Source organism: Hipposideros armiger, unplaced genomic scaffold (genome assembly GCF_001890085.2).
Source record: "Hipposideros armiger isolate ML-2016 unplaced genomic scaffold, ASM189008v1 scaffold_63, whole genome shotgun sequence".
NCBI classification, from domain to species: Eukaryota; Metazoa; Chordata; class Mammalia; order Chiroptera; family Hipposideridae; genus Hipposideros; species Hipposideros armiger.
In genome coordinates, this window is record NW_017731413.1 from 799,822 (window position 1) to 825,892 (window position 26,071).

The window sequence follows — 26,071 nt, forward strand, 5'->3', positions numbered from 1 at the left end:
CCGCCTCCGCGCCGCCGCCCTCTGCACGCGCCCGCCGCGGCTAGTCCGCACCGCCCTGCCTCAGCGCGGGCCACGGGCGCGGGAGCCGCGGCTGCGGCGCTGCTCTCCGCCTCGGGCCGCCGACGCCGCTGCCTAAGCTAACCGCTAGTTCGCCGGGCGCGGACGCGGAGGGGATCCCGGGCCGGGGCGCGCGGTCGTTCGCTGCGCCCCGGCTCCAGCGAGGACAGTGTCCGTCTCCTCCTTCTCCGACCTCTTCAGTCCTCACGGGCCTCTCCGCACGCTCCTCAAAGCACCCGGGTCCCCACCCCCCTCACGCCCCACCCGCGGGGAGGAGGCCTCAGGAATTCAGGGGAGTGGCTGTGGGCGCGCGTCGCAGCTCCCAGCTGGGCCAGCCCCTCTCCCCAGACATGGTCGGATCCCCATTGTAAAAGCTGCGCCCCGAAGAGGAGGACGGAGTGGTATTCCCGGCTCGGGGCTGCAGGGATCTCTTCGTGCGGAAGCTCTCGCATGATTTTAGGGTGGGGCGGGGAGGGCCCCGGATTTGGGGGAGTGGGGGGTGGGCGGGGAGAAAGACCTGGAGGGGAAAGGACTCTGTGAGGGAGCCGGTGAGAGACTATGGGGAAGGACCAGGAGCTGCTGGAAGCTGCTCGCACTGGCAATGTGGCCCTGGTGGAGAAACTCCTGTCTGGCAGGAAAGGAGGGATCCTGGGCGGCGGATCTGGACCCCTGCCCCTGTCTAATCTGCTAAGGTAAGGACCCGCTGCAGCTCCGGGATTGCATACCTCCTTATGCATTGTGATGGATACGTCCTCCTCTTCCTCCTCCTCGTGGATGTTGCACCTGCTGGCTGCTAGCGCTTCATTCTTAAATTAGGCAGGAAAACAGGCAGGGTGTATGGAGAAGGAGGCTTGCGCCTCCCAGGAAGATTGATGCCTTGGATTGAGTCATTTTAAAATAGCCTTCCATCAATGCGTCAGTAGCTACTTTTTTCTGAGCTGTGGTGCAGAACTTGGACATGTACTAGTGTGGCTGGAAGAAAATCGGCGTTCCACCTGCTTTCCATCGATGTTTATTATATATTTTCAGCCTCGAACCCAGCGTGTTTTTTTTGGGTCTATTTAAATGAAATGGGCAGAGAAGCTATTGCGTGCATGCAATTACCCTGCAAAAACCACACAGCCTTTGGTTGCTGCTGTCTCCTCTTGCAGAAGGCATTTGCTCTGCTAGGGGTTATGATCCCACAAAATGAAGAAAGTAAACCAAATTTGGATGAGATGGCATCAGTACAGGGTGTGTATAAAACTTGATGAGGCAGCAGTACTTTCAGTTACCTGGACATAGCTGAGTGGAAACTTGCTTATTTTATATCTTAGGATGAAGGATGCCAAGTTCGGGAGATCGGGATAGTGTATTTGGAATGTGGTAGAGGCCTTTTAATGTGAAGATGTTGCAGGTGAGACTAATATTGCTTGGAGAATCTAAGATGACATTTTAAAAAATGTCAGAGGCTTTATTCAGCAGGCAGTACCTTAGAAATGAAATAGGGTTGATTTGCATATTTCAAAAACTATTAGCTTAAAAAGTTGAATTGATGGACAAATGAAGTCAGTGGGGAAGGAGGAAGCCTGAAGAATATTCACTAGATAGCATTCAAGGAAAATTCTGTTTTTCTAAAATCATGGCTTTTTAATTTATCCTGGATATTCGAGAGGCATTAGTCATATCTTCACCCTAAAAAATCTCTTAGGCAACCTAGCTTTAAAATTTTTTTAAAGCCCAAATGATATTCTTGTTTTTTAAAGCTGTTCTGTGCTACTCTTAACAAGTGGTTAATACAAACTTTTGAATGATGACATTGTGTTCTTTACACATTTCCCACGTGTTGTAGTGATCAGATAATGCAGTTAATTACAGTCCTGGCTAATAGGATAAATGAAAATATTTGTATTACAATGAGATGAATTTAGTAGGAAAATAGTTGATGAAATTAAAAAAAGCTCCATATGTGATCATCTATACTTGTTGACAGTGACTTTTTATTGGAATGACAGTTCACTACAGAACAATGAATATTTATGGGACATCTCTTCCAGTAGGTCTTAGAAGTGATGACTCTTGTGTGTACTCTCTTGTTAAATAATTTTAACTTTCACACACAAATAGACAATGTGTATATATTTCAGATTATAGCTGTCGTAATTGCCCTTAGTCACAGGTAATTTACATGGAAGCAGTATATCTGGTTACAGTTTTAAATACAGTGTTTGCCAGTGGATCATATCAGTTATAAAAATGATTATGGCTAGAAGCGTATATGCTGAAAGAGGTTTCTAAAAATAATTCCTTTTGGAACTGAATTCTTTGAAAGACTAAAGAATTCTTTGAAACCAGGGAGAACTTCAGTAAATTTCATTGATATAAATGGTATTTAAAAAAGCCTATCTTTGTGATAAAACTTAAAGGCAAACATCTTTCAAATACTTTCTCAGTTGTGCCATTTCAGAAAAAAAGAATAGATGCCAAATTTTAGGAATAAAATACCAACTATTTCATGTCAACATTAAATAAAATATTAAAATGGTGACCCAAATTGTACGTCTTGAATGAGAGAGAGGTTTTCTCTTTTGCTGGTTTTGTCGGAGGTAACAGTAGTAGCTCTACAACAAGAATGCACATAGAAAACAGCGAAACTAAAAAACATGTGTGCATTAGAGTACTTTGAACCAAGTTGTAAAAATCAAAACCCAAACCAATTAGCATTAAACTTGGATTTATCTATCTCATACTGAACAAACAATTAAAACAGTGTCTTAGAAGGAAATGGCAATTGAAATTGTACTCTTTGGAGGATCTTTTGCATAAAATGAAATTCCTAAGAGAAGGTATATGTTATTTAGTTGACACTTTATTTCATAAATGATTGTCGTCAGAAATTTATTTACAAGATAATGGAGAATGTGGCCCCTCCCCTTTTAAACATAATGACACTCTAGAAATTTTTAAATATTTTAGAATGAATTGTGGAATAGGTTTGCTTCTCCTTGTCCCCTCCATTTGTTACTTATGTTGTATAATAATAGGGTTAGATCCTGTGCTAAATGCTTACATGTATCATCTCATTTAATTCTTTTATCAACCTTAAATGATTTAAATGATCTTCATTTCATAGATGGAGCACTAAAGAGATAGAAAGATTAAGAACTTGCCCAGGGTCACATAATTAGTAATGGCAAAGATTTGAAGTTCTGTGATTCAAATTTGCTTTACCACATCTTACATCTTATTCATTGAATCTGTTTTATTCACAAAAATTTAAGGTATATGGTTGAGAATTTCCAATCTAAGCATTTGTTTTTTGCAATATATAATTTAATTGAAAAATCCTCATTATTTTTTTCCTAATTAAAAATCTCATGACTGCCCTTTGAGGAATCACTAGTTAAGAACTTTTGGGAAGATACTTTTGATTACATATTACCTACTAAGTGAGCAGTAGCTATGTGATGGAGAATCAGGTATGATTGGGTGACACTGCAATTTTCAGCAAAACTAAGAATGACCTTGAATAAATATAAAAACCTCTCTAGGCCTCACTGTCTTCTATAAAATGGGAATAGTGTATACAGGGTTGTTGTAAGTATTAAATGAGGTGTAAAGCATGAATGCAAAGCATTTTGCACATGGGTGGTCATCATTAGTGTTACTATTTCTCGTGCAGCTCTAAAGCATTGGGCTCTATTTCTTAAGGCCTTAATGACCACGGATTTGCTTCATATTGGACTGGGAGTAAATTTCTATAGTAAGTTTTCCTTTAGAATCACAGAACCTTCAAATAGAACAGGCCCTTTTATTAGAACCTCTCACCTATAGGAATTACTGCCAACATCCTTTACCCATTAGTTATTCCAGTTCTGTTAAACCCTCCCATGACTAGATCCGTTTCATTTTTTGACAGCTCTAATTATTAAAAAAGTTTTCCTTTTATTGAGTTGAAGTCCACTTCCTTTTAATTTCCAGCAGTTGGTACCAGTTTGGCTATATGAATCAATCTAAAGTAGTTTAATTCACCTACCATGACAGTTTCAGGCTCATGCATTTAGCTGTATTATTTTCTTATACATCTTCTGTATTTTTTCATGGAAGTACCCTCATTTCCTTTTGTCATGTAGCAATGGAGCATAGGTGAACTTATATTTTCATACTTTTCGCTACTCTCTTTTTCCTTCTTTGCATATTCTCAAATTTTGCAATGACTCTTAAAGCGTGGTGAGCAGAAATGAACAAAATGCACTAGATGTCATTTGACCAGTGTAGAATATACCGGGACTTGATATACTATTGAATTAAAAAACAAAAAAAACAAAAAAGAGGTTACAAAATAGCATTTATGGTGCGATCCTTTTTTAAAATAAAAAATAACTGTGTGTGAACATTTATAATGTGCATTAAGAAGTCTGGAATGATAAACACCAAATGTAAATAGTATTCATATTTGAGTGGCAGAATTGTGAGTGATCTTTATTTTCGTTTTGCTTACATTTTTCAATATTCTACAATGAATTATGTAATGGAAATAAAATAGCAGCTATTTAAAACATGATACAATGAAATTACTACCTTCTTATTATTGATCTAAGACCTACCATAATATAGGCCAAGATTTTCTAAGCTATGTAATGGCATTGGCTCACATTGAGCAGATACTCAATTAAAACTTCCAGGTTATTATTATTTTTTTCAGTGACTTGTGAAAGTGTTGATTGAACTTAAATTACTCCTATTACATTTAATCTTATTTGTTTTAGCCTATATTTATAATCTATCTAGATCTTTGTGAGTCTTGAGTCTATCTTCCAGCATATTCACTCGTCTCCTCTGCATCATCTTTAGATTTAATAAGCATGGTTTCTGTAACTGGAATTCAACACACCATGATAATATCTCTAAAGAACCTCTCTTCTGCTTAGTATAAACTTAAAAGCGATCTTTATGCATGGCGTTTCTACCAACATGGAAGCCCCTTAACAGAGCTATTCGTTAGCTACTTCTTTCCAATATACCCATGAGAATATTACGAGGTATTTTATCCACCACTTTTCTAAATGCATGCTATATTCTTTTTATGACATTCCCTTTGATCTACCCCTTTAGTAGTAATTGTATGAATTAGAATTTGGTATGAAGTAGAATTTAGTATGAATTCCACCCAAATCAGGCTACTTTATCATAGCTTCTTTCTAGTAGTGAACCATTGATGATGCCTGGTTTTGATGCAAATTCCTTCCACCCATTGCATCTAATTCTTCTGGGTCTGGATACTTAAACACTCATTTAAAGCAGCTAAGTGTCTCCTAGGATCTCTGTCTGTTTGGAGCTTCAGAAATCTCCTAACATTACTTGTTTATCCTTTCTGGTTTGAAAATATTTCTCACTAGGGAAGATAGAAGCCAAATAGAAATTGGGAAGCGTCAGATTCTTGGTGTTGTTCAATGTCATAGGAAATTCTCTTGTGGTCTAAAACCATCCACAGTTTTACTGTTATCCTGTCAGAGCTCAAGGTTACATTAGCTACCATAGCAGTGAACTTTTGTATCTCTTTTCTTTTTTTCAAACTTAGCTGAAAGGAACATTAGCATTTTCCCAGGACAAGTATATACTTCTCTTTTGTGTTCGTTTTCAGTTATACCCTTCGTCACCCCCTTTTGTCCTTGAAGAAACCTGAGCTCATCAGAGTACTCAAATTAAGTTGCTTCTTTCCTTTTCCTTCCTCCATGTTATATGTGAAATTTCATTTTATTTAACATATCTTTCATGATACAGCTGCAAAACCTTTTAAAGTGTTTTCCTTTGGTATAACTGCCTTTTAATCCAAATAAAATTAATTCCCATTTAAAATGTATGTTAAATTATTTATTTATTAGTGAGTCTAGATTAAGAATTATTTGTATTTTAATAAAGTAATAAAACGCTTATTAATGTTTCAAATATACTTGTTTTTCTTAATACCTCAAAGAGTCAAGTACTATATAAAGTGTATTTAGTAAATTCTTGTTCGCAAGATCTCCATGTGAAAAAAGTAGATAAATAAATTGGGTAAAAATAATATTCTGATCACTAAAGATATATAAACCCGATAGCTTATAATTTTTTTTTTTCAGATTCAGGATTCAGTTCATGAAGTTTTTGGTGATGGGTACAAGTTGATAAGAGGCAACTCGGGAGCATTATAATTTTTACAACTACGTGGGCAATTGTGTTTATTGGGATTCTGATATAAGACGCTACCCAGGAAACTGCATTGGTTCAGTGGAATAAATCACAAATAAAGCAGTTAAACTGCGTGGAAATGTTGTATCTATAAAAATAGTCAACTTGAAGTGGGTTATCTATTTTAGATAGTAACGATGTTTGAAGCGGTGATTGCACCATTCTGTTCAGGGAGCTGTGTCTGCAGAGTGAACGGTGCCAGCTGCGTGATGGGGAGTGAGAGGGAGGAGAGGGAACTTTGGGATTGACCTCTTTCTCTACTAAGCAGGGTTTTCAGCTCCCTCTTCATAACTGTGAGGCTCATTTGTAGCAGAGAATTGGGACAACCGGCCTGTGACTACTACACACCTTGTCTGTTCTTATATTGCCCAATACCTTGTGTGTCTTAGGGGTTTCTTACAGCTGATGGAAGGGTGGAGCCGGTCTTCGCTAACGTTACTGCAGAAGCTCACAGTGTTCGGCAATGCATCCACTGACATTAGCAATTTAGCCTCTCAGGTGATGATAATCACAGTTTGATTTGTTCAGTTGTTTATTGAAATAGTTTACTTAATTACGCGTTTGGGGTAATTTTGGAAAACTCTTGCAAGGAGCCTATTATAGCACATTCTTCCTAAGTATTTAACTAGAAATGGAAGCTGACTATAATTCAAATCAAGGATTAGAAAAGACTAATTTCAGAACCTGAGGTATTTAACATTTGATGCATTTGACTGTGTCTTTGGTTTCCATTTTGAACATATTGCAGCATAGTTTTAGTTACTTGAAATAGGATGAGTTTTGGTTATTCATCATATTTTGACATAAGAGAATATTTTATATGTGAAAAAGCAGGAATTTACACAGAAATTCATCTGTGTTCCGGTTCTTTCTTACGTATGTGATGACATGGTTGTATAAGCCATATGGCAGGCAGAGGCATAAGGCCAGCTGAAAACCCAGTGAATTTTCCTGTGTGACACAGGAACTCTTCTTAGAGTCCAGTTTTCTTCTTTTGCATCAGTTAGGACAGCAAGTGATTTCTACATTTGTGTTAACCTGGGTGAGGATTGAAATTGTGTGATTTATTTAACAGGGGTATCTTCATGAATCTGTCTGTAAAATGGAACTTTGGTTCAGGTGGGCTGCAGAGTTATTTGGGTTCAATTGTGTTCTGAGAGCAGCTTTATTCAAAGTGGTTAATTACTTCTAGTTAAGTGAGCTGAAACAATTGGCCTCAATTTGTCACTATTCTTTTTTTTTATTTTTTATTGTTAGTTTCAGGTGTACAGAACAATGCAATATGTCATTATTCTTTGACCAAATTGTATCAAATCTTGAATGATGGATTTGGGCTTAAACGGCTAACCTCATTTCTTGCTGCCGGCTTGATATTTCTGTTCCCCATACCGCATTTCCTTCAACCCTTCCTGCCCAAATCCCTTTTTCTAGAAAGAAAGCCTCTTTTCCATTCTAATTCACCCTGGCTCTAGTTTTTGCACCAACTGTCCCTCTCCTAAGGGGAAGCGCATTTTGTGTGAGATGTAGAGCTGGAATGGGCTGTGCAGTGAGAAGTAGAATTTACAGAGTTTGCTTTCATCATCTCTAGTTTCCTGCCTCACTCAATGTTAATTTCTCCTCTAATCTCATGGACTCAGTGTCCTCATTTCTTTCCTAACTTTACACCACCATCAAAAACTACTTCTGGCAACTCACAGTTAATGCATACTGAAGTGTGATTAATTGATAAATGCATTTGGGAAGAGGATGCTCTTTTCGTATTTTCATTTAAACAGAAAACAAAACTTTAGGCCAAATAGTAAGGCTTTGGAGCACTTGTAGTAGAGCTGATGGAGTGGATTTGGCCAGATTTGCAAGAGGAGGTTGGATAAAGGTGGTCATTTATCCTTCCATCTTATAAGGCTGCTGCTGTAGAAGGGCAAAGAAAGGGATTTGATTGGAGACATGAGAAATGGGGCTGGTGCTGGAAAAGCCTTTTCTTTTTGCTACTTGTTTAGTCTCTAGAACGTTTTATTAGGTATTGTTTTATTATATCCCCAGCTTAGATATCAGCATATGGCATGTTGTTTGCCTGTTTCCAGAAGTTATTCCATTGATGTACATATTTATTATATAATCACAGATGATAGATATGTTGTACAAATGTTTAAGAGATTTAATATCTAATGTGGTTTGAGATTCAAATTCTTTTAAATGCATTTTCTTGGTTTTAAAAAAAATTCGTGTTGCAAGTTGACTTTGGTATCTAGATTAGTCCATCAATGTATGTTTCACTGTACAAGGGAGGCATCTGAAGTTCTGACCCCTGGATTTAGTTAGCATTCCTCCACATTAAAGTTTTCCTCCTCTTCTTTTTTTGTCTTAATTGCTATTTAACTCCTTTGAGTCTTTGTTTGATACCTCTAGTTACTAATCTGCATTTGAAATGTTTTATGTATCATATAAATATGCCAAATATAGTATCTTGTGTTTTGAATATACCAGAAAACTGCTATATTTACTTGCAGAATTATTCCTGTTTTGTATAGCTATTTGACTGCTAGTGTGGAGACATAGGAGTGAGTGGGAGTGAGTGTGGGGGGAGCAGCAGGAATTATGTAGAATGTCTTTGGCATGATAAACTCCAGCAATGGGCTAGCCCAGGACGAGTTGCTTCCTGTTGGCTTGCTTTGGCTGGAGATCACAGTGGCTGTCACTCTGAAGGGTGACAGAAACTTCAAAGACGTATCAGAGAAGGTGAAGAATTACGAATAACGATAAAACCATTTCCTCCATGTTTTTTCACTGGTATGTTTTATGCTGTGTATTAGGGTGTATTTAGACCAAACTTATTAATCAACGAACCAACTACTCTCCAACTAACCAAAGTCAATCAGGATTTTATGGGGCACTGCCATCTAAAAACAGCGATAACAAAGAATGACCACTCATTTTAGCAAGTATTTATTAAGTACCTTGTGGATTCTAAAATGGAATGAGATCATCTTTATCTATCCCCAAGTACTTACAGTGTAATGGGACAGATATGTCAACAAAAAGTTAAAAATAGTGTGGTATGTGCTGTAATAGATGTACCAAATATGCTACAGGAGTGTGAAAAGCAAGAAGGAGTTGCCCTTTATTCTATCTGGGAGGAGGAGTCACGGGAAACTTCAGAGAGATGACTCTTGAATCTTGTTGGATGAGTAGGAGTTTGCCAGGCTGGCAATTTGGGAGAAAGGCATTTCAGCCTGACAGGGGTGGCAGAGCCTGAGTGGGGTAAGGAAGACATTGACACAGGGGAAGGTATGGCAGTAGCCAGGAGGCTTAGTTATAGATAGACGGATTTATCAAGTAAGTCTATGTACTAAAGAGAGCAGAACCCAAGTTTTTCACTATTGAAGGAAGTTACAGATATAGGAAGGAAGGAACTAAAATGAATTCTGCCTGTGGGTTTGGATGGGAGTTAGACAAATCACTATAAACATGCGGTTTTTTCAATCAGTATAGATAGAGATATAAATGTGTGTATTTCTGTGCGTGAACATATTGTTTTCACTAATGAGCATGCCTAGGAACCAAATCGTAGCTTCTGATGACCATTTTCCAATAAAAGGAACCATGGCTTCTTAGAGAAATGACTGATCAGAGACTGAAACAGAGAAAAGGACTGAACAGAGAAAGATGAGGCCTGGAACATTTTATGATGCCAAAAGCAAAAATATGCTCAAAGAATGCCTCAAAGAAGCCAACCTGGAAGGGCTCGTACTGGTGAAGTCTGAGACCATTTAAGCATCAGAATTAATAATGAAGACTGGCATATTCAAATAGTTCAAATGTGTCTCTCCACACACTAGTTATTACCAAGGAAAGAGGAGTGATTGTACATGAAGCCTGACAGGTACTGTCATAAGCAAGTGATAGAGTGAACATTATGAGCAACAGGAGGAATCTCCTCCACAGACACCCTCTTGCCCTTTGTAGGCTGTGACTCCTTTCGCCAGTTCACATTCACAGAGGATGCCCTTGTTATCCTACTTGGCATCTAACCCCTGCACGGGGTCACCCTGGCATGGGGATGCCCTCTTCACCCTGTTTGGACTCTGACACCCCTTGTCTGGATGTTCATCTCTGTCACAGCCACTTGGATACCCTTGTTACCCTACTTGGGTTCTGACCTCTCACATCAAGTACTCCTCTAAGGGACATGCCCTCTATCTTGGTTCAGCTCTGACACCCCACCCTCAGCTGCCCCCAATATGGACATTTTCCTCCCCTAGTTTGGACTCTGTCTCCCTACTATAGGCCAGTGTGGCTTCCCTCTTCCTCTAGAGTGTCTTTCTCTGACCTGCTTAATGGCTTTGGGGACCGAGTTCAGGAAGAGAGGGAAATGAGGAGGAAGGAAAAGAGGAAGAGAGAGTGGAAGGTGAGAGTAACATATGCTCTTATTTTTATCTGATGATGATGATGGTGATAATCTCGCCAAGTCAGCAATGCTTGTACTCCAGTTTTGGAAGAAAATCAGGCTATAGGCAATCAAGAATTCCAGGTACCATGGAGGTTATGACTAAAGCTTGAATATTGTGTGGCAGTTCTCCTGGACACATTTTGGAGGAAAGATGATGATAATTTGATAGACTGGTCAGCACTTTGCATTTTTTTATGAGCTTTTTCTTTCATGTATGGTGTTGTAGATACATAGTAGGCCTCCAGATTGACTGAGAGACAGAAAATCTTTATATTTTTTCCTCTCTTTAGCTGAAAGTCTTTATCATAATTGTCAGTAAAGTGCCTTCTCAAGAATTTCAGTAAGATGATGATAATGCAAAAGAAGAGTTATAAAAGCACTGAGATAGGAACTGTCATTCACTGAGGAAGTTGAGTTTGCAGAATTTGATAGAGAGAAGGATTTCAGCAAGTAGGTTTTTTTTTTGTTATGTGATATTCCCACTATGATTTTTAAAATGTCACAAAAACATTATGTCAGGAAATTGACCAAGTATATTTTAAAATATGGTAAATCTGCACAGGTCTTATAAAAATCATTATTGGCCCAAATGAACCAGTACAGTAAGTAATTCATACTGGAGATTTCTCAGACTTTAAATCATTACCAGGAATCCATCTCTAGAAACAAATCTAAGCAAAGAAACTTTCAGTAAGCATTTGATATAGCTGAAAAAATACACTCCTTATTTGCAAAAAATTTGTAAAAATAGTTTGGGAGCCTTGCAAAAATAATCCATTACAGTTATAGTATATACTTTAAAAGACCATTTGGCTTTTCATGCCAAATTCAAGAAAAAATAAGCAGCCGGCAGTATTATCAGTTTTGCTGTCCTTTTCTAGTCGGGGAAAACAAGCTCAATGGGAAGAAAAAACAATTTTTGGTCTCACTACCTAATAAGGGAATGAAACAGGCCTGGATTGAAACAACATGCTTAATGTACAAGATACCATCCAGGCATCTAAAGAAATCATAATTCCTACCTACTCTTTTCTTACCATCAACAGCACCTCTAGTAACATATGAACTTTGCATAGTATTTCTGTTTGTATCTTGGCTTTCTATTTTTATGGAACCCGTGGACTTCCATAGAAATGGTTCTTAAACTTTGCAGTTGTGGTATTCATTAGCAGAACAAGGGGCCACACAGAGTATCTATCCAATCCGTTTCCTGTCCCCTTCAAAATCCTTCCAAAACTCTGGAATCTGGGATTGGCAGGTATTGTTTTCTCAGCAATGTGATCCATATGTTGTTTCTCAGATGGAAAGGAGTTGAGGGAAAGAGTTCAAGATTCATGTCAATGTGACCTTCCTTGTAGGTCTTGCTTGCTTGCTCTTTACAGGGAAATGGAGTTTTATTGGACCATACAAATCTCATAGGAGCAAGGAAAAGTTGAATTGCCAAGGGTTGGAAAGACCAGGAATCAAGGCAGCAAGGCTTAGGGGACAGGATCATATAGCATATATTAGGGGCTGCTAGATTGCTTTGGGCCCAGCCTCCTGATTGGGTGGAAAAAGAGGACAAAAATCTCAGAAAAGGGGCATGTGGGAACATATTTATTACCTTGACAGCTTTGTGAACTTCTTGAGAAAATACACCTAAACCAGAAGTGTTTCTTCACTTTATCTTTTCCACTTGCTCTATTATGCTTATCTCACTTCTTTAAAGAGCAAAAATACTTTTTGACACAATTGGGCACCTTATCCAAGGTGACAGTGGTGTTTGCAATGTTATAACTGTTGGGGAGTTTCCAATAGTAAAATCACTCAAAATGAATGCCTGCCTTTCTCTTTTCCCTGGTTATTGGCTGTAAACATTATTCAGACTCCTACCATCCTGTTTTGTTTTTTTTAAAATATGTATTTATTTTAGATCGGTGAGAAACCCATTTGGAAAGCCTTTGGTGACTCTTAGTTGACTGTGGGTCCTGATCTGAACTGAGAACATTAGAGTCCCAAGTTTATACAGATTCAGACAAAGTTCAAGGTTTTCCTGTTTCCTCTGTAGTTAACATTTCTAGGTTCCCTCCGTCTTTTCTCTCTGATTTCCTTCTAATAGTTCAGCTGTTTTCCCTCAGCAACTCAGCTGTGTCAGCTTTTGCTGGTAAACCCAATGGCCAGGAGACTAGAAAATGCTCTGTGACCGAAGAGGAATAGGAAGATAAGGAAACATAACGAAAAGAAAGTTAAGAGAAAGAGTCTTGGTTTGACAATGGTTTTCATAAGGTAATTTATGTGGCTAATTCAGGTAAACATCTATGAGGCCAGATATCTGTCTTGGAAGTGTGTAAGGGAACTGTATGGATAGATGTTCACAGCCTAGAAGAAAAGGGTAAAGTTTATCTCCCGGCATTCAAGGGGCTGTACCTTGGCTTTTAGAGGTAGGACCTGTGCTTTTAACCTGTTTCTTAGAAAAATTATTTCCAAACATCTGTAAATGTGAATCTTAAAAGAATTCTCTACATTCCACATTTATACAATCACACATTTTGCTAGTATTTCAGGAATCTATGGTTCTTTTTGCAAATAAAGTGCTCATTTTGGCTGTTTTCCAGACATGACAGTTGGTGGACATGCTTCAGTAGAGAAAAGGAAATTTTCTCTGCTTATCTACTCTCTCCCGTCTGCCCAAGATAGTGTGTCTGTCAATTGTGACCTGATTTTAAAATAATTTATTAAATAGAGGAATGCATGATGTTATTTAAAATGTTGGTATGACATTGACTTTTAGTCCTTTATAATAAGCTCTTGACTAGATTCTCTGGGTGAGGTTTATTGCTCCTGGGATTTTAGAAATTTCTTAACTCCTTCTGTGATTTTGGACTCTGTTCACTGTCAAATAGGAGTAATGTTTATTCAGGAAATTAAACATGCTGTTTATTCAGAAAATGAAGCGTGCTGTATTTTTTTTTTTGCCATGAAAACAGTATTTTGGAAATATATTATTAGTGAGACTGCTTAAGAAAACTGATAAATAAATGAATATAAAATACTTACCTTTGGTTAAAGTTTATTTTCTTCATGAAATACGTTGACTTCTTTTTCATGTTAAAATTTAATATATATGCAATAGACAGTAATTTAAAGTTTTTAATTTGTAATCTTTTCAGTGGAAGTTGGGAGAGAAGTCCAAACGAATTATGTTTCTTTTAAAAAGTATGTTCCTGGGTTTTAAAAAGTTATTACTATTAATATCTATCCTAAGTATATATCTCTAGTTCCCTCTCCTGTACTCTAGACATGTTATTCCCAGTGGCCTATTGAACACCTCTCCCTCAGTAGAGATATTAAACCTGAAATGTTCATTATCTTTACCCACAGTTCAGCTCTGCCTCTTGCTTCGCTCCTCTGTTAGTGGAACTACCGTGTAGCATTCATTTAAGCTAGAAACCCTAGAGCATTCTTGAATGTTCCTTCACTCTTATATCCATTCAGTATGACCACTTCCGATATTAGCCCTCCCAACTCCTTCCTTCCTCTGCCATTAAGGAATTGTTCTAAAACAAGTTACTTCCTGACTTAGAAATTAATGGCTCTCTAGTGTTTCAAGAATAAAGCCCAAACTCATTGGAGTATCATTTGAGGCCTTTTGTGATTTGACGCTTGCCTACCTGCCTCATTTTTCACTGGTCCTCTGCAACAGCATCCTTCAACCATAGCAGAAAATCCTGGCGTTGTTAGCAGGCATCATAGACTTCCTACTCTTGCTCCCCCTGGAATGCCCATCCTTCCCTTGTGTGTTCACTGAAGCCCTGTTCATCCTTCTAGTCTCATTCCAGCATAATCACCTCTTCTGGGAAGCTTTGCCTGATCTTTGTCTTTTGTGCATCCCTGTACCTTGTACATGTCTCTATTTTTAGCACTTAGAATACAGCACTGTAATTATTTGTTTGCATGTTTGCCTCCCCATTAGACCCTGAACTTCTTCAGGCTTACTTATCATTTTAAATTAAATTTAATTTTAATTTTAATTTTAATTTTTTTTACAGCAAAAAATTTTTATATTTATAATTAGCCAGCTGGACTCAGCGTAGATGATCCCAGTTTTGTTGGTAACATCCAAAACATTGTAGTCAGGAGCCAGTCGAACATCAGCCGTCTTCTCTCTATCAGACCTGATCAGGGTGTTGACCTTGACCACGTCAATGTCATGGAGCTCATTCACAGCCTGTTTGATCTGGCGCTTGTTGGCCTTGACATCCACAATGAACACAAGGGTGTTGTTGTCTTCTATCTTCTTCATGGCTGACTTGGTAGTCAGGGGGACTTGATGATGACACAGTGGTCAAGCTTGTTTCTCCTGGGGGAGCTCTTCTGAGGATATTGGGGCTGCTTTCGGAGCTGCAGTGTCTTGGGCTTTCTGAAGATAGGTGACATGCGAATCTTCTCTTTCTGTGGCTGTGGACGCTTTTTAGCTCTGCTTTCTTTGTCTCCAAAGCTTTTGCTTTGGCTTTGGCTTTGGGAAGGATAGGGACTTCCTTCTTAGCTTTTAGCGCCATCTTTGTGAAGAGCTAGTAAACTTTTAAAGTGCTGTACAAATGTTATTATTTTATGCCTAGAACATATAGGACATTCAGAAAATTATTGGTTGAATAACTAAATGAATAACAGTGGAACAGAGCATACTGATGGTACATAGTTTGGACTATGTATATCCGGACTATATCTTTGAGAGCAATTATTGATTGAGAACAGAGGTTTGGTTAGCAACCTCAGTGCTGAGAAATAGTAAGTCATTTTTTAGATCACCTATTATGTGCTAGGCACTGTGCTCATTGCCATACATGCATTAGTTTACAGGGCATTGAGACCTAGAGAAATTTAGCAACTTGACCAAGTTAGTAACTTGACTAAGTAAGTACGTAACACAGTTGGGTTTGGGATCTGTAATGCCTGCTGCAAAAGCTGAGGTTCTTTCCTCAGTGCTGGAGAATGATCAGAAATGGGCAGAGGAAACACTTTAAAGCAAAGGCAAGCAGTGTTTTCACATTTTGCTCAAGGTCATGTAGACAGAACCCAATGGAACTTGAATTCAAATCCAGTCCTATATGACTCCATCTCATGAGGAATGGAGATCATCTCTGTAGTAGCATCTGACGTATCAGTGCAGCTGCAATGTAAATAAATTGTAATGATGAGTTAACCAGGTGTTACACAGAGACAAAATCAGTCCAACCAGGTGGACCCTTTGTGATGCCTCATTTGGTAACTGCTATTTTATACTTTTAGAGGGAGAAGGACTGTAATACAGTTATGATCTCTTTTTCCTTGAAAACCCTGCCTGTTGCTCTAAAATTGAGAGAACATAACATTAAACATAACATTAAACATAAAAATTAAACATAACATAAAACTTCAATAGCTGGTAATGCACACTGACCAATTATATGGACGCTGGCTCTAAATGTGTAGAGAAGCTGTATGGTACATTCTAGCTCAGTATCAGTTTGCTCTGTGCACAGACTAGTGGGCTTGATCTGTTTTAGAAGCTCCATTATCTGTAAAGCTGAGAAGCAAAGACTTTTTAGCATGGATTGTGTTATGGAATTATTCTGCCACTAGATTAATTTGTTACATATGCTAAACCAATTAGCATTTATAGTGAGAATGACATTTAAGGAAAATGAAAGAAGATGTAGTAGAATAATGAGACTCTCATTTACATGATGTACCACCTTGCCTAAGACCCAAAAAAAGCTTTACTAGTTTGGTATTTGGTTTCTCATTTGTCCATCTGCTTGTTCATTTGCTCATTCATTCATTCTGTATACTTTAATTTTGAGACTGTTATTTCTGTTAATTCTGAGAAAGGGTTTTTTTCTTTTTACACTATGGAATAGGGATAATCTAATTGTAATCCGTCTAACTGAACTATTTATTTACATATCTGACATATATTAAGCTTTAAGTTTTCAAGGACCAGATGATGCATTTTTTAAATGCCTCCAACCTCTAATGCCTAACATAGTACTCCAATAAATATTTTAGTGACTGAAAGAAAGAACTCAGAATTCAGTCAATCTAAATGTATGTTCTTTGCAACTCAAGCCTGCAGGTGATTCGTTCATGTATTCCTTCAGTGACCATGTCACGAGCTCTTAAAACCTGTAAGTGGCTGTGTCACAGATAGGCAGCAGCCCCTCAGGTGACTACAGAAAGAAGAGATTAAAGCCAGGACTCCAGAGTTAGACAGGGGAAGGCCTTTTAAAGGTTGCTCTGATGCGGAGTGTCAAACCGTATTGTCAGCCTGGGATGTAGAGAGCAATAGCTGATTGACATTAGTCAGGTTGGAGTGGAGACCAGACTGTGGAGAGATCCAAGTCCAGAAAACTAGGGATTCAAGCCTCCCGTTTTCCATGGTGAGAAGCAAACCAGGGAGTTTGGAACTGGATGGAGGCAACAGTGTCTTAGGTGTCAGATGCCAGGTGGGAGCGAAGGATCTGAGGGCCGGTGTATCATACATTGCTGGGAAAAAGGCAAAGTTTCAATGGCCATGGCAGACAAAGGGCCTGGGAACACAATAGGTAGGCCAGGGAGCAGAAGAGAGAAGTGGTCTCGAGCCTAAGGCAGGTTTTACTTGATTGTTGAGCTATTTGTAGGTCTTGGAATAGAATGAAGTAGCTTTTGAGCCAGATTTCTCAATGTTGGCACTATTGATATTTCGGGCCAGATAATTCTTTCTTGGGGGTGGGAAAGGGTAGTCCTTTGCATTGTAGGGTTGCTGCATCCTTGGCCTAGACCCACTAGGAGTTTTGGAGATGGATGAATGAAGTGGCTGCTGTTGACTAAAGAAAGGGCTAGAGGAACAGTGGTTATAAGTGACTTGGTAAATGTTATATCTTTTCATATGAATTCCAAAGGGAATCAGGACCTAAAGTAACCTAATCGTGAACACAGGTTGGCAGGGATGAAATAAGTACGAAGAAGAAAGAAGCCTTTGCATTTGCAAATGCATGAAAATGTGAACTATTTTAGATTGTGATGGAGAAATAGTATTTGGAGAAAGGAGATTGGAGTTGATAGTTAGCCATAGTTTGGGGTGAACTTTAAATGGTCACTTAGAAGGTTTAATTAGCCTGGAATTAGGGTTTGATCAGTCAGATTGGCCAGGAGTGAATGTTAAAAGAGCTCCTGGTTTGAATAATTTATTTTTATTAGTTTTTAATTTCCTATTTTATTTTTTAAAGTAAAGTAGGAAAGAAAGTCCTTTAATTAAAAAAATTTTAGGTTTTATTAATCTTTGGATATTTTATCCTGATCACCTGACATTATCTACTTCACATCCATTGAGCAACTCTTCAGTATAACATAATATAAAATAAAATCCTAAAAGCTTTGTAGAAGGTGTGTAAAACAAAACAAAAGAAAACATAAAAACAAGTCACATAGAGATGAATGGAAATCAGAATGACATCAAATTTTTTTTTTAATAGAGAAAAGGTAGTTCTATTTTTAATTTTTAATTTTTTATTATTAGTTTCAGGTGTACAAAACAATGCAATAGTTATCCTTTCACCCCTTACAAAGTGACAACCCCCCTCCCCCATCCACTGCCCTCCCATCCCCAATATCATACTTATTTATTACAATTCCATTGACTCCATTCCCACACTCTACTCTATATCCCGTGCCTATCAGAATGACATCAAATTTTTAACATCAACTCTGGATTGTAGAAGACAGCGGTGCAGTGCTTTCAATATTATGAGGGAAAATCATTTTCAGCCTGGATTTCTCTATTCGGTCAAACTATTGATTAGATATGAGGATAGATAAGAAGTCCTAAGACATAGGATTAAAACATTTATGTCTTATGTGTTCTTTCATAGAAAGCGTCTGGAGGATGAACTTGCATAAAATGAGGGAATCAGAGAGAAAGCCATAGGATGCAGGAAACAAAGGATTCGATACAGGAGAGCAGAGAAAAGAGGTTTCATGAAAACAGCTGTTATCTAGGCTTAGAGAGGAACTAGTCCAGATTGGAGAAAATGGATGGAGAACTATGGGAGGATTGTGGGAGGAACAAATAGAAACAATGAAGTATTTGTTATGTTTGAACATTTGGAAAAAATTGACAGTTGACACATTTGTTGGACTTGGGGGAAAATATTAATAGATAATGGGACACTAAACAAGTGAAACAAATGATTATTAGCTTCAGAAAGACGTTTTTATAAGCATGGAAACATAATCATATTACATTATCATCTGGCTCAGTAATGAAGAATATGTAGTCATAATGAAGTTGTAAACACTGACTACTGATTTAAATATATATTTATATTGGGAGAGAAAAGTTTGTATGGGAGGAAGGAGAGTGGGGAGGGAGGCTGATGGTGTAAGAGAGCCAAATGCTCAGTGACTATAATAGGAATGAAAATGATAATCTTGGAAATTGATGAATCAAAAAATACCCACATAAACTTCTTATTTAGACCAGACCAAACTACTTAAAGAGTAGGAGGAGTGGCTTATAAGGTGTGGGACTAGAGAAAATGTTGGCAAGTGTTTTCTTCTAAGGGCTAGAAAGTCAGTATTTTAGGCTGTAGGGACCACACGTTTTTCGCTGTTGTAGGGTGAAAGCAGTAAGTCATTGACAATTCATGAATGACTGGACATGGCTTGTTCCAATAGAACTTTCTTTACAAAAACAGTTGGAGTGCCGAATTTCGCCTGTGGGTCAGAGTTTGCTAACCTCTTGACTACAGGGCAAAGGGAGATAGGACAGGGATAATTTTCCCTTCCTAATTCACGCTCATTTTTTTTTTGGGGGGGATTTCCCTGCCTTTCCCCCACCTTAAATGTAGAGTAAATATAGGGTAATTTTCCATATTGCCCCTCACATCAGTCCGTCTTCTTTTCAACAGCTGAGATCCTAGTTTAAACTCTTGCCTGGATTAACACACTAATCTCTTAACCCCAATATTTGGCCCCTAAAATGTGCATCCAATTTAATATTTATTTGTAAAGAGTTTATGCTGTAGATTATTTAAACTGCTTACTATTCTCCAAATGTTGACCCGGATTTCTTGCTTCTTGCTTTATGCTGTTTCCTCTGGAATTGTTCTCCTGCTTAATGTTTCAGCTCTTCAAAATAGTATATCTCTTTCCAAGCTCTCCCTGAAATAACTACCTCGAAAGCAACTGTTCCTAGTTTCTCTTTACCAGCCTCCAAACCCCCATTCAACCAGCCAACCAGAGATGATTTATCCCTCCTTTGGGAGAGATTGAGTTTTGGGGTCAGTCGATCCTGAATTTGAATCTATACCCTACCATCTACTTGCTGTATGACCTGAAAAAAAGTGTTTTTAACCGGTCTGAGTCTTTTTCTTGTCTATAAATACTTCATATGGTTCTTAGAGGGTTAGACGTGATTTAATATTGCATTTTTCCCTTCCCTTCACTTTTAGCACTTGCTGTCATTCAACCTCACATGTTAATCGTTTGTGTACTTCTCTTATCCCCAACCCTTTGGACCTGAGCTCAGATTGTGTCTTCCTCATCTTAAGCATCCTGAAGCAGTGCTCAGCAAGCATTGATTTGATTGAACTGAATTAAGAGGGAAATATCTCAGTGTTTATCCTTATCTGAAGGATTCTGATCTTATGATAAAATTAGAGAAATTTCGTATTCTGCAGTTTGCCTGTTCCCTAATCTTTGTTACATGGTTTATTTTTATTAGTTCACTTCTGTTTTCTCCCACATTGCAAAGGAGGTGCAGTGTTGCGGAGGGGAATACAGTGACTCAACTTTTCCTTTGATGGGGAACTAAACCATATGTTTGTATTGAGTCAACTACTCTTGACTCTGAATCCTCAGATGGTCAGTGGTGTTTAATTGAATTCCCAATATGTGCGAGGCTACACTGGCTGCTGTCACTCTAGGGAGAGGTAACCATCTGGAAGAACTTTGTCAAAGAACCTAGAATATAAGAATATGTCTCTTTGTATCTTAATTAAAATGATACTAATTTTGGCAAAGTAAATAGCTGGCATAAATGCTGTCTTTGCCTCCCATTCTCCCCTTTTATCATTTTTTTTCCAGTCTCGGAAAGAAGGCATCCTTCTTTTTTGCTATGGCTAGGATGATGTATGAGATCAGACAATTAAGTTCGTGAACTCATCCTAGAAAAAGTGCTACATACCTCATTGCTGAATATCACTATGGTCACCTCTGAAGTACTCCCCTTGGGAAACTATGCACCAACACCAGCTCCTAGTCCACCCTTCAAAGCAATTTTGGAACTCTTTTTTTCTGGAATGGCCATCGGAGCTGTTGTTGTATTGCCCTTGATGTCCTGAATGTCATCAAAATGTCTTCCTTTCAATAGTGTGACCTGGTGCATTCTTGTGATGCAAGAGCCATGCATTGTAGGTGAAAAGTTTAGGTTGTTTTCATCTAACTTTTTCACGCAGCCTTTTCATCACTTCCAAATAGTAAACTTGGTTAACTGTTTGTCCAGTTGTTACAAATTCATAATGAAGAACCCCTCTGATACCAAAAAGGATTAGCAACGTTGTTTTGACTTGATTTGGACTGACAGAATGTTTTTGGTCATGGAGAATTGGCTGATTTCCATTGTGCACTTTGACGCTTTGTTTCAGGGTCATATTGGTACACCCATGTTTCATCACCAGTGATAACATGGCCCAAAACATCATCTTGCCTCTCCAAAAGGTCTTGGCAAACTTTGACTCTACTTTGCTTTTGTTCATTGGTGAGCTTCTTCGGGACTTTTTTTTGTTTGTTTCCTTTCAGGACTATTTTTGCAGACACTTTTCTCATGCCAAGATTTTCAGTTAAGATTTTCCTAACTGTTCCTCTATTGATGTTTACTTGGTCTGCTATGCTTCTCACAGTCAGCCGAGGATTTTGATGCACAATTTGATGAATTTTTGTGATATTTTTGTGTCAGTTCTGCTTGTTACTTGCAGTCCTGACCTCTCTTCAGTGATGCATTCTCTCCGCTCAGAAAAACGTTTATTCCATTTGTACACTGCTGTTTTCTTCATGGCATTATCCCCATAAACTTTGACTAACAGTTCACTGATTTCACTTCCACTCTTGCCAAGTTTAATAAGAAATTTAATGTTTGTTTGTTGCCCTAATTCAAGCTCAGACATTCTTGTGACGACACACAAAAACCCACAATAATAATAATGAATGCTACTTAGCAACACACCGCCATACATCGACATGTACACAGCTGTGAGACACCGTTATACCAAGGTTATGAAACCTTACCGAGCTGTTTGTACAGTGCTGCCAATGTAAGCGCCTGGTGACAAGTTCACAAACTTAATTGTCAGACCTCATACTTTTTCCTTTATGTCTTTCTTTCCTAATTATTGGTAAGTTGTGTAATAAAAGATTGTGATGCTTAAAATCTTCTTCAAGGTCTTTTAGCTTTTGGATCCTTTTCTAACTTTAGATATGTATATGTGATAGGCAGAAACCTAAGATGCCCCCCCAGAGATTTCCTGCCATAAGCCTTAGGACTGTGAATATGGTAGATGTTATTCTCTTGATTAGGTTAGGTTATACAGCCAAGGGGATTTTGAGATATAATTAACGTTACTAATCAGTTGACCTTAAGATAAGGAGATTAGATAGGCCTAATATGGTCACTTGAGCCCTGTAAAAGCAGTTTTCTCCAGCTGTAGTAGAAGAGGAAGCCAGAGAGTCAAAACATGAGAAGGATCCGTTGCATTGCTGCTGACTTGAAGCTAGAGGGAATATGTGCAAGAAGAGCTGGAGAACAGCCTCTAGGAGTGGAGAGCAACCTCCAGCCAACAGCCAGCAAGGAAATGGGACCTCAGTTCTATAGCTGCTGGGAGCTGAATTCTGCCAACAACCCAAATCAGCAAGAAAGTGAATCCTTCCCCAGAGCCTTCACATAAGTGCCCAGCCTGGTAGACACCTGGATTTTGTCCTTGTGAGACCCTGAGGAGAGAACCCAGCTGAGCCCATGAGGACTTCTGACCTACAAAATGGAGATCAGTTTGTGGTAATTTGTTATACAGGTCTTCCTTATTAAGAAATGAGTTCCATTTCCTGCCCCACTTGTTACTGCCCTATTTCTTTCTTCTTTTCATTGTTAAACTTTTAAACAAAATTAGCTAACCTCACTATCTCAATTTACATGCAACCTACTCTTTTCTGAATTTCGCTCCTGTCTCTCTAGTGTCCAAAAATGATTTTGTGATGAACTGACAACCTCTTCTTTCTCAAACCCAAGGACTTCTCCATTCTCATTTTCTTTGGTGTTTTGTATTGTGCTTGATTTTGATTTTCTCTCTTGAAATTATTTTATTTTTTGTAATACTGTGTGATTCTCCCCCGCTCCCTCCCCCAAACCTCTTTCTTTCATCTCCTCTGTTTTCTTCACAAGTGTTGCTGACCAGTATGGAAATTGAATTCAGGAGCTATCGCAAGGAACCATCAGAGGTGACTAAAGAAACAGGGATTTGAAGAAAACAGTTGGGGGAGTCCAGCTTAATTTTCCTGGACATCTTTGTTAGCATAAGGCTCTTCCAAAAGAGCTAGATGTGTCCCCGGCCTGTAGATATTGTACAGATATTACACTAATTGCCTGTTTCCACAATAATGCTTTCTAACAAACTGTTCCCAAACTCAGTGGCTTAAAAACGTAATCATTTGTTATCGTTCATGCATCTGCTGGTTTTGGCTGGGCTCAGCAGGGTGGCTTAGGTGTGGTGGCTGGGCGGCTCTGCTCTTCATTGCAGGCTCTTACAGTATGGGTTGGCTGTGCTGGTAGTAAGCCGTGTATTTCTGACCTCTGGTGGAGTGGTCTATCCATAGCATGCTCTTCTTACACCCATGACGGGGTACCAGGGGGCAAGTGGAAGCATGGCAGGGCTGTTTAAGGCCTGGCCTTGGAACTGGCACACACTGTCACCTCTGCCTCATCCTGTTAGCTGAAGCATGTCACATGGCCAAATCACAGACCAAGGAGGGGAGAATATACACTGCTATGGACTGAATTGTGTCCCCACAATTCATGTATTGAAGCTCCGACTGCCAATGTGATGGTATTTGGAGATGAGGGGCCTAAACCTGGATAAGATAACTAGGTTTAGATAAGGTTGTGAAGGTAGGGCCTTCATGATGAGAGGTGACAGAGGGTGCCCCCACCCCTGGTATCTGAGGACACACTGAGAAGGTAGCCATCTGAAGGCCAGGAGGAGAGATCTCATCAGGACCCAACCATGCTGGCACTCAGATCTTGGACTTCCAGCCTCCAGAGAGAATACATTTCTGTTGTTTAGGCCACCTAGTCTGTGGTTATTTTGTTATGGTAGCCCAAGTTGACTAATATATACTCCATCGCATTAGGAGGAGGAAATGCAAAATTACATACCTGATAAGGTCATCGATACAGGGAAAGAGGGAGAATTGGGGCAAAAAGGGCAATCTATTCCACTTAGAAATGTCCCTTTTCCCATTAAATCCAAGTCCCATGTTTTATTCTGATAGGACCAACTTGGGTTCTGTGCCCATTCCTGAATCAAACACTCTGATAAGGCAGATAATGATTATGGTGATTTTTTTTGTTTTAGTTGAGCCATCCTGCTACCTGTTGGCAGCTCAACGGCTGCTCAGCTCGGGCTGGACTCGAACCAGTGTTGCTCAGAGCTCAAACTCTTGAGCGAGCTCTTAACCAACTGAGCCACTTGGCCAGCCCTGATTATGGTGATTTTTGAGGCCACCCAAGATCAATCCCTTTTGCTTATAATGGAATTGATTCTACCCAAACTACATGGTTTCTACACAACAAGAGAGGGATGAATTGGATGTTTGGGAGACATTCTACCATGTCCACTGTATTATTCCATTTCCCTGGAGCTTAGTAGACTCACTAAGCTCATGAGCTCAATACTATATCTAACCTGTTCTCCAGTGTATATTCTCCAGTTTTGAGTTCATGATAGGCACTCAGTAAATATTTATTGAATGAATAAATACATTTTATGTATCTTTGTTTCTTTACCAGCTCCTCTTCCTGTCTCTCTCTAGTTCTTTCTTGTTAAAAAAAAAGTTGCTTTTATTTTTTTGTCCATTTAACCCTTTCCCTCCAACTAATGACATGTAAGTCATGTCATATTTCCCTATCCTAAAAAATCATTCTCCTCCTCCTGCTATTCTCTCCAAGTTACTATCCCATCATTTTATTTTCTTCACTGTCAGACTTCCATCCATCATTTTGTTTTCACTGTCAGACTTCAAGAGAGTAGTTTGCCTTAGCTCTCTCCACTGCTTGCTGTATCACTCACTGATACCTCAACTCCTTGCAAACAGAACCTTCCCTTATCTCCCTGCCACTCTCAAAAGTCACTAGTACATTCCCAAATCCAGGGGCCTTTTTCGCAGTCTAATTTTCCATGATTTTTTTGCTACATCTAATGCTATTGATGGTCCATGCCTCTGGAAACAGATGTCTTTGTCTTTGTGATCCTTCTGCCTCTCTGATTGCTCTCTTCTGTCTTGTTTCAGTTTGCTTCACTGATAATTATTTTCCTTCCTTCCTTCCTTCCTTCCTTCCTTCCTTCCTTCCTTCCTTCCTTCCTTCCTTCCTTCCTTCCTTCCTTCCTTCCTCTACTTTCTCCCATCTCTTTAAATGTAGATACAAGGTTCTACCTATACCATCCTTCCTTATCTTTCTAGCACTCAACTTCAACTCCCACGTTTATGCTATGTTTCCCAAATCATAAGACCTTACCTCTGCTCTGTTCTCCAGTCTTGAGTTTGCAGCTGCCATCTGAATATGTTCACTTGGATAGTCTACACAAAGCCAATATGTCAAAACTGCCCATATCCTCTTCCCTACCCACTTTCTTCTGCTCTGTTCTATTCTTTGAATGGTGTTACCATCCTCTTAGTCACCTAGACTCAAAACTTAAGAGGGTCTTGGTCTTCTCCCTTTCTTTATTCATCTTCAGTTTTTCCTGCAGGGACAGCTCAGAGAGATTGTCAGCTCTTTTAGGTAAAGGATTATGATGTTTTTGTTTTTCCTATGTCCAGATCCTAGCACAGTGTCTGGTAGATACACAGGTGCTCAGAAGATGTTGGTTGAATGGATGACTGATTGTCCTAGTGATAATTATCTGTGCAATATTCCTGGGTTTCCCCCCCCCCCACTTTTCATTTCACTGCTTTTATTCTAGTTCAAGTTCTTGTTATCTTTGATCTGGACTCCTGTAATGATCTCCTGATTGCCTTCATTGTCTTTTTTTTTGTAATTTGTATATTGTTTTTAGATATGCTTTCTATGCACAGACTTAATTATGTCACTGCATT

The 26,071-nt window shown here is 38.9% G+C and overlaps 1 protein-coding gene across 1 annotated transcript in view; it reads left to right on the plus strand.

Annotated features, from left to right (window-relative positions):
- Positions 1–562: 562 nt before the first annotated feature.
- ANKS1B (ankyrin repeat and sterile alpha motif domain containing 1B) overlaps positions 563–26,071 on the plus strand; it is a 985,090-nt gene continuing 959,581 nt past the window's right edge. Inside the window, exon 1 of the mRNA XM_019641719.1 lies at positions 563–749. Coding sequence (XP_019497264.1) covers positions 616–749 — 134 coding nt within the window. The 5' untranslated portion in view covers positions 563–615. The remainder of the gene's footprint in view (positions 750–26,071) is intronic.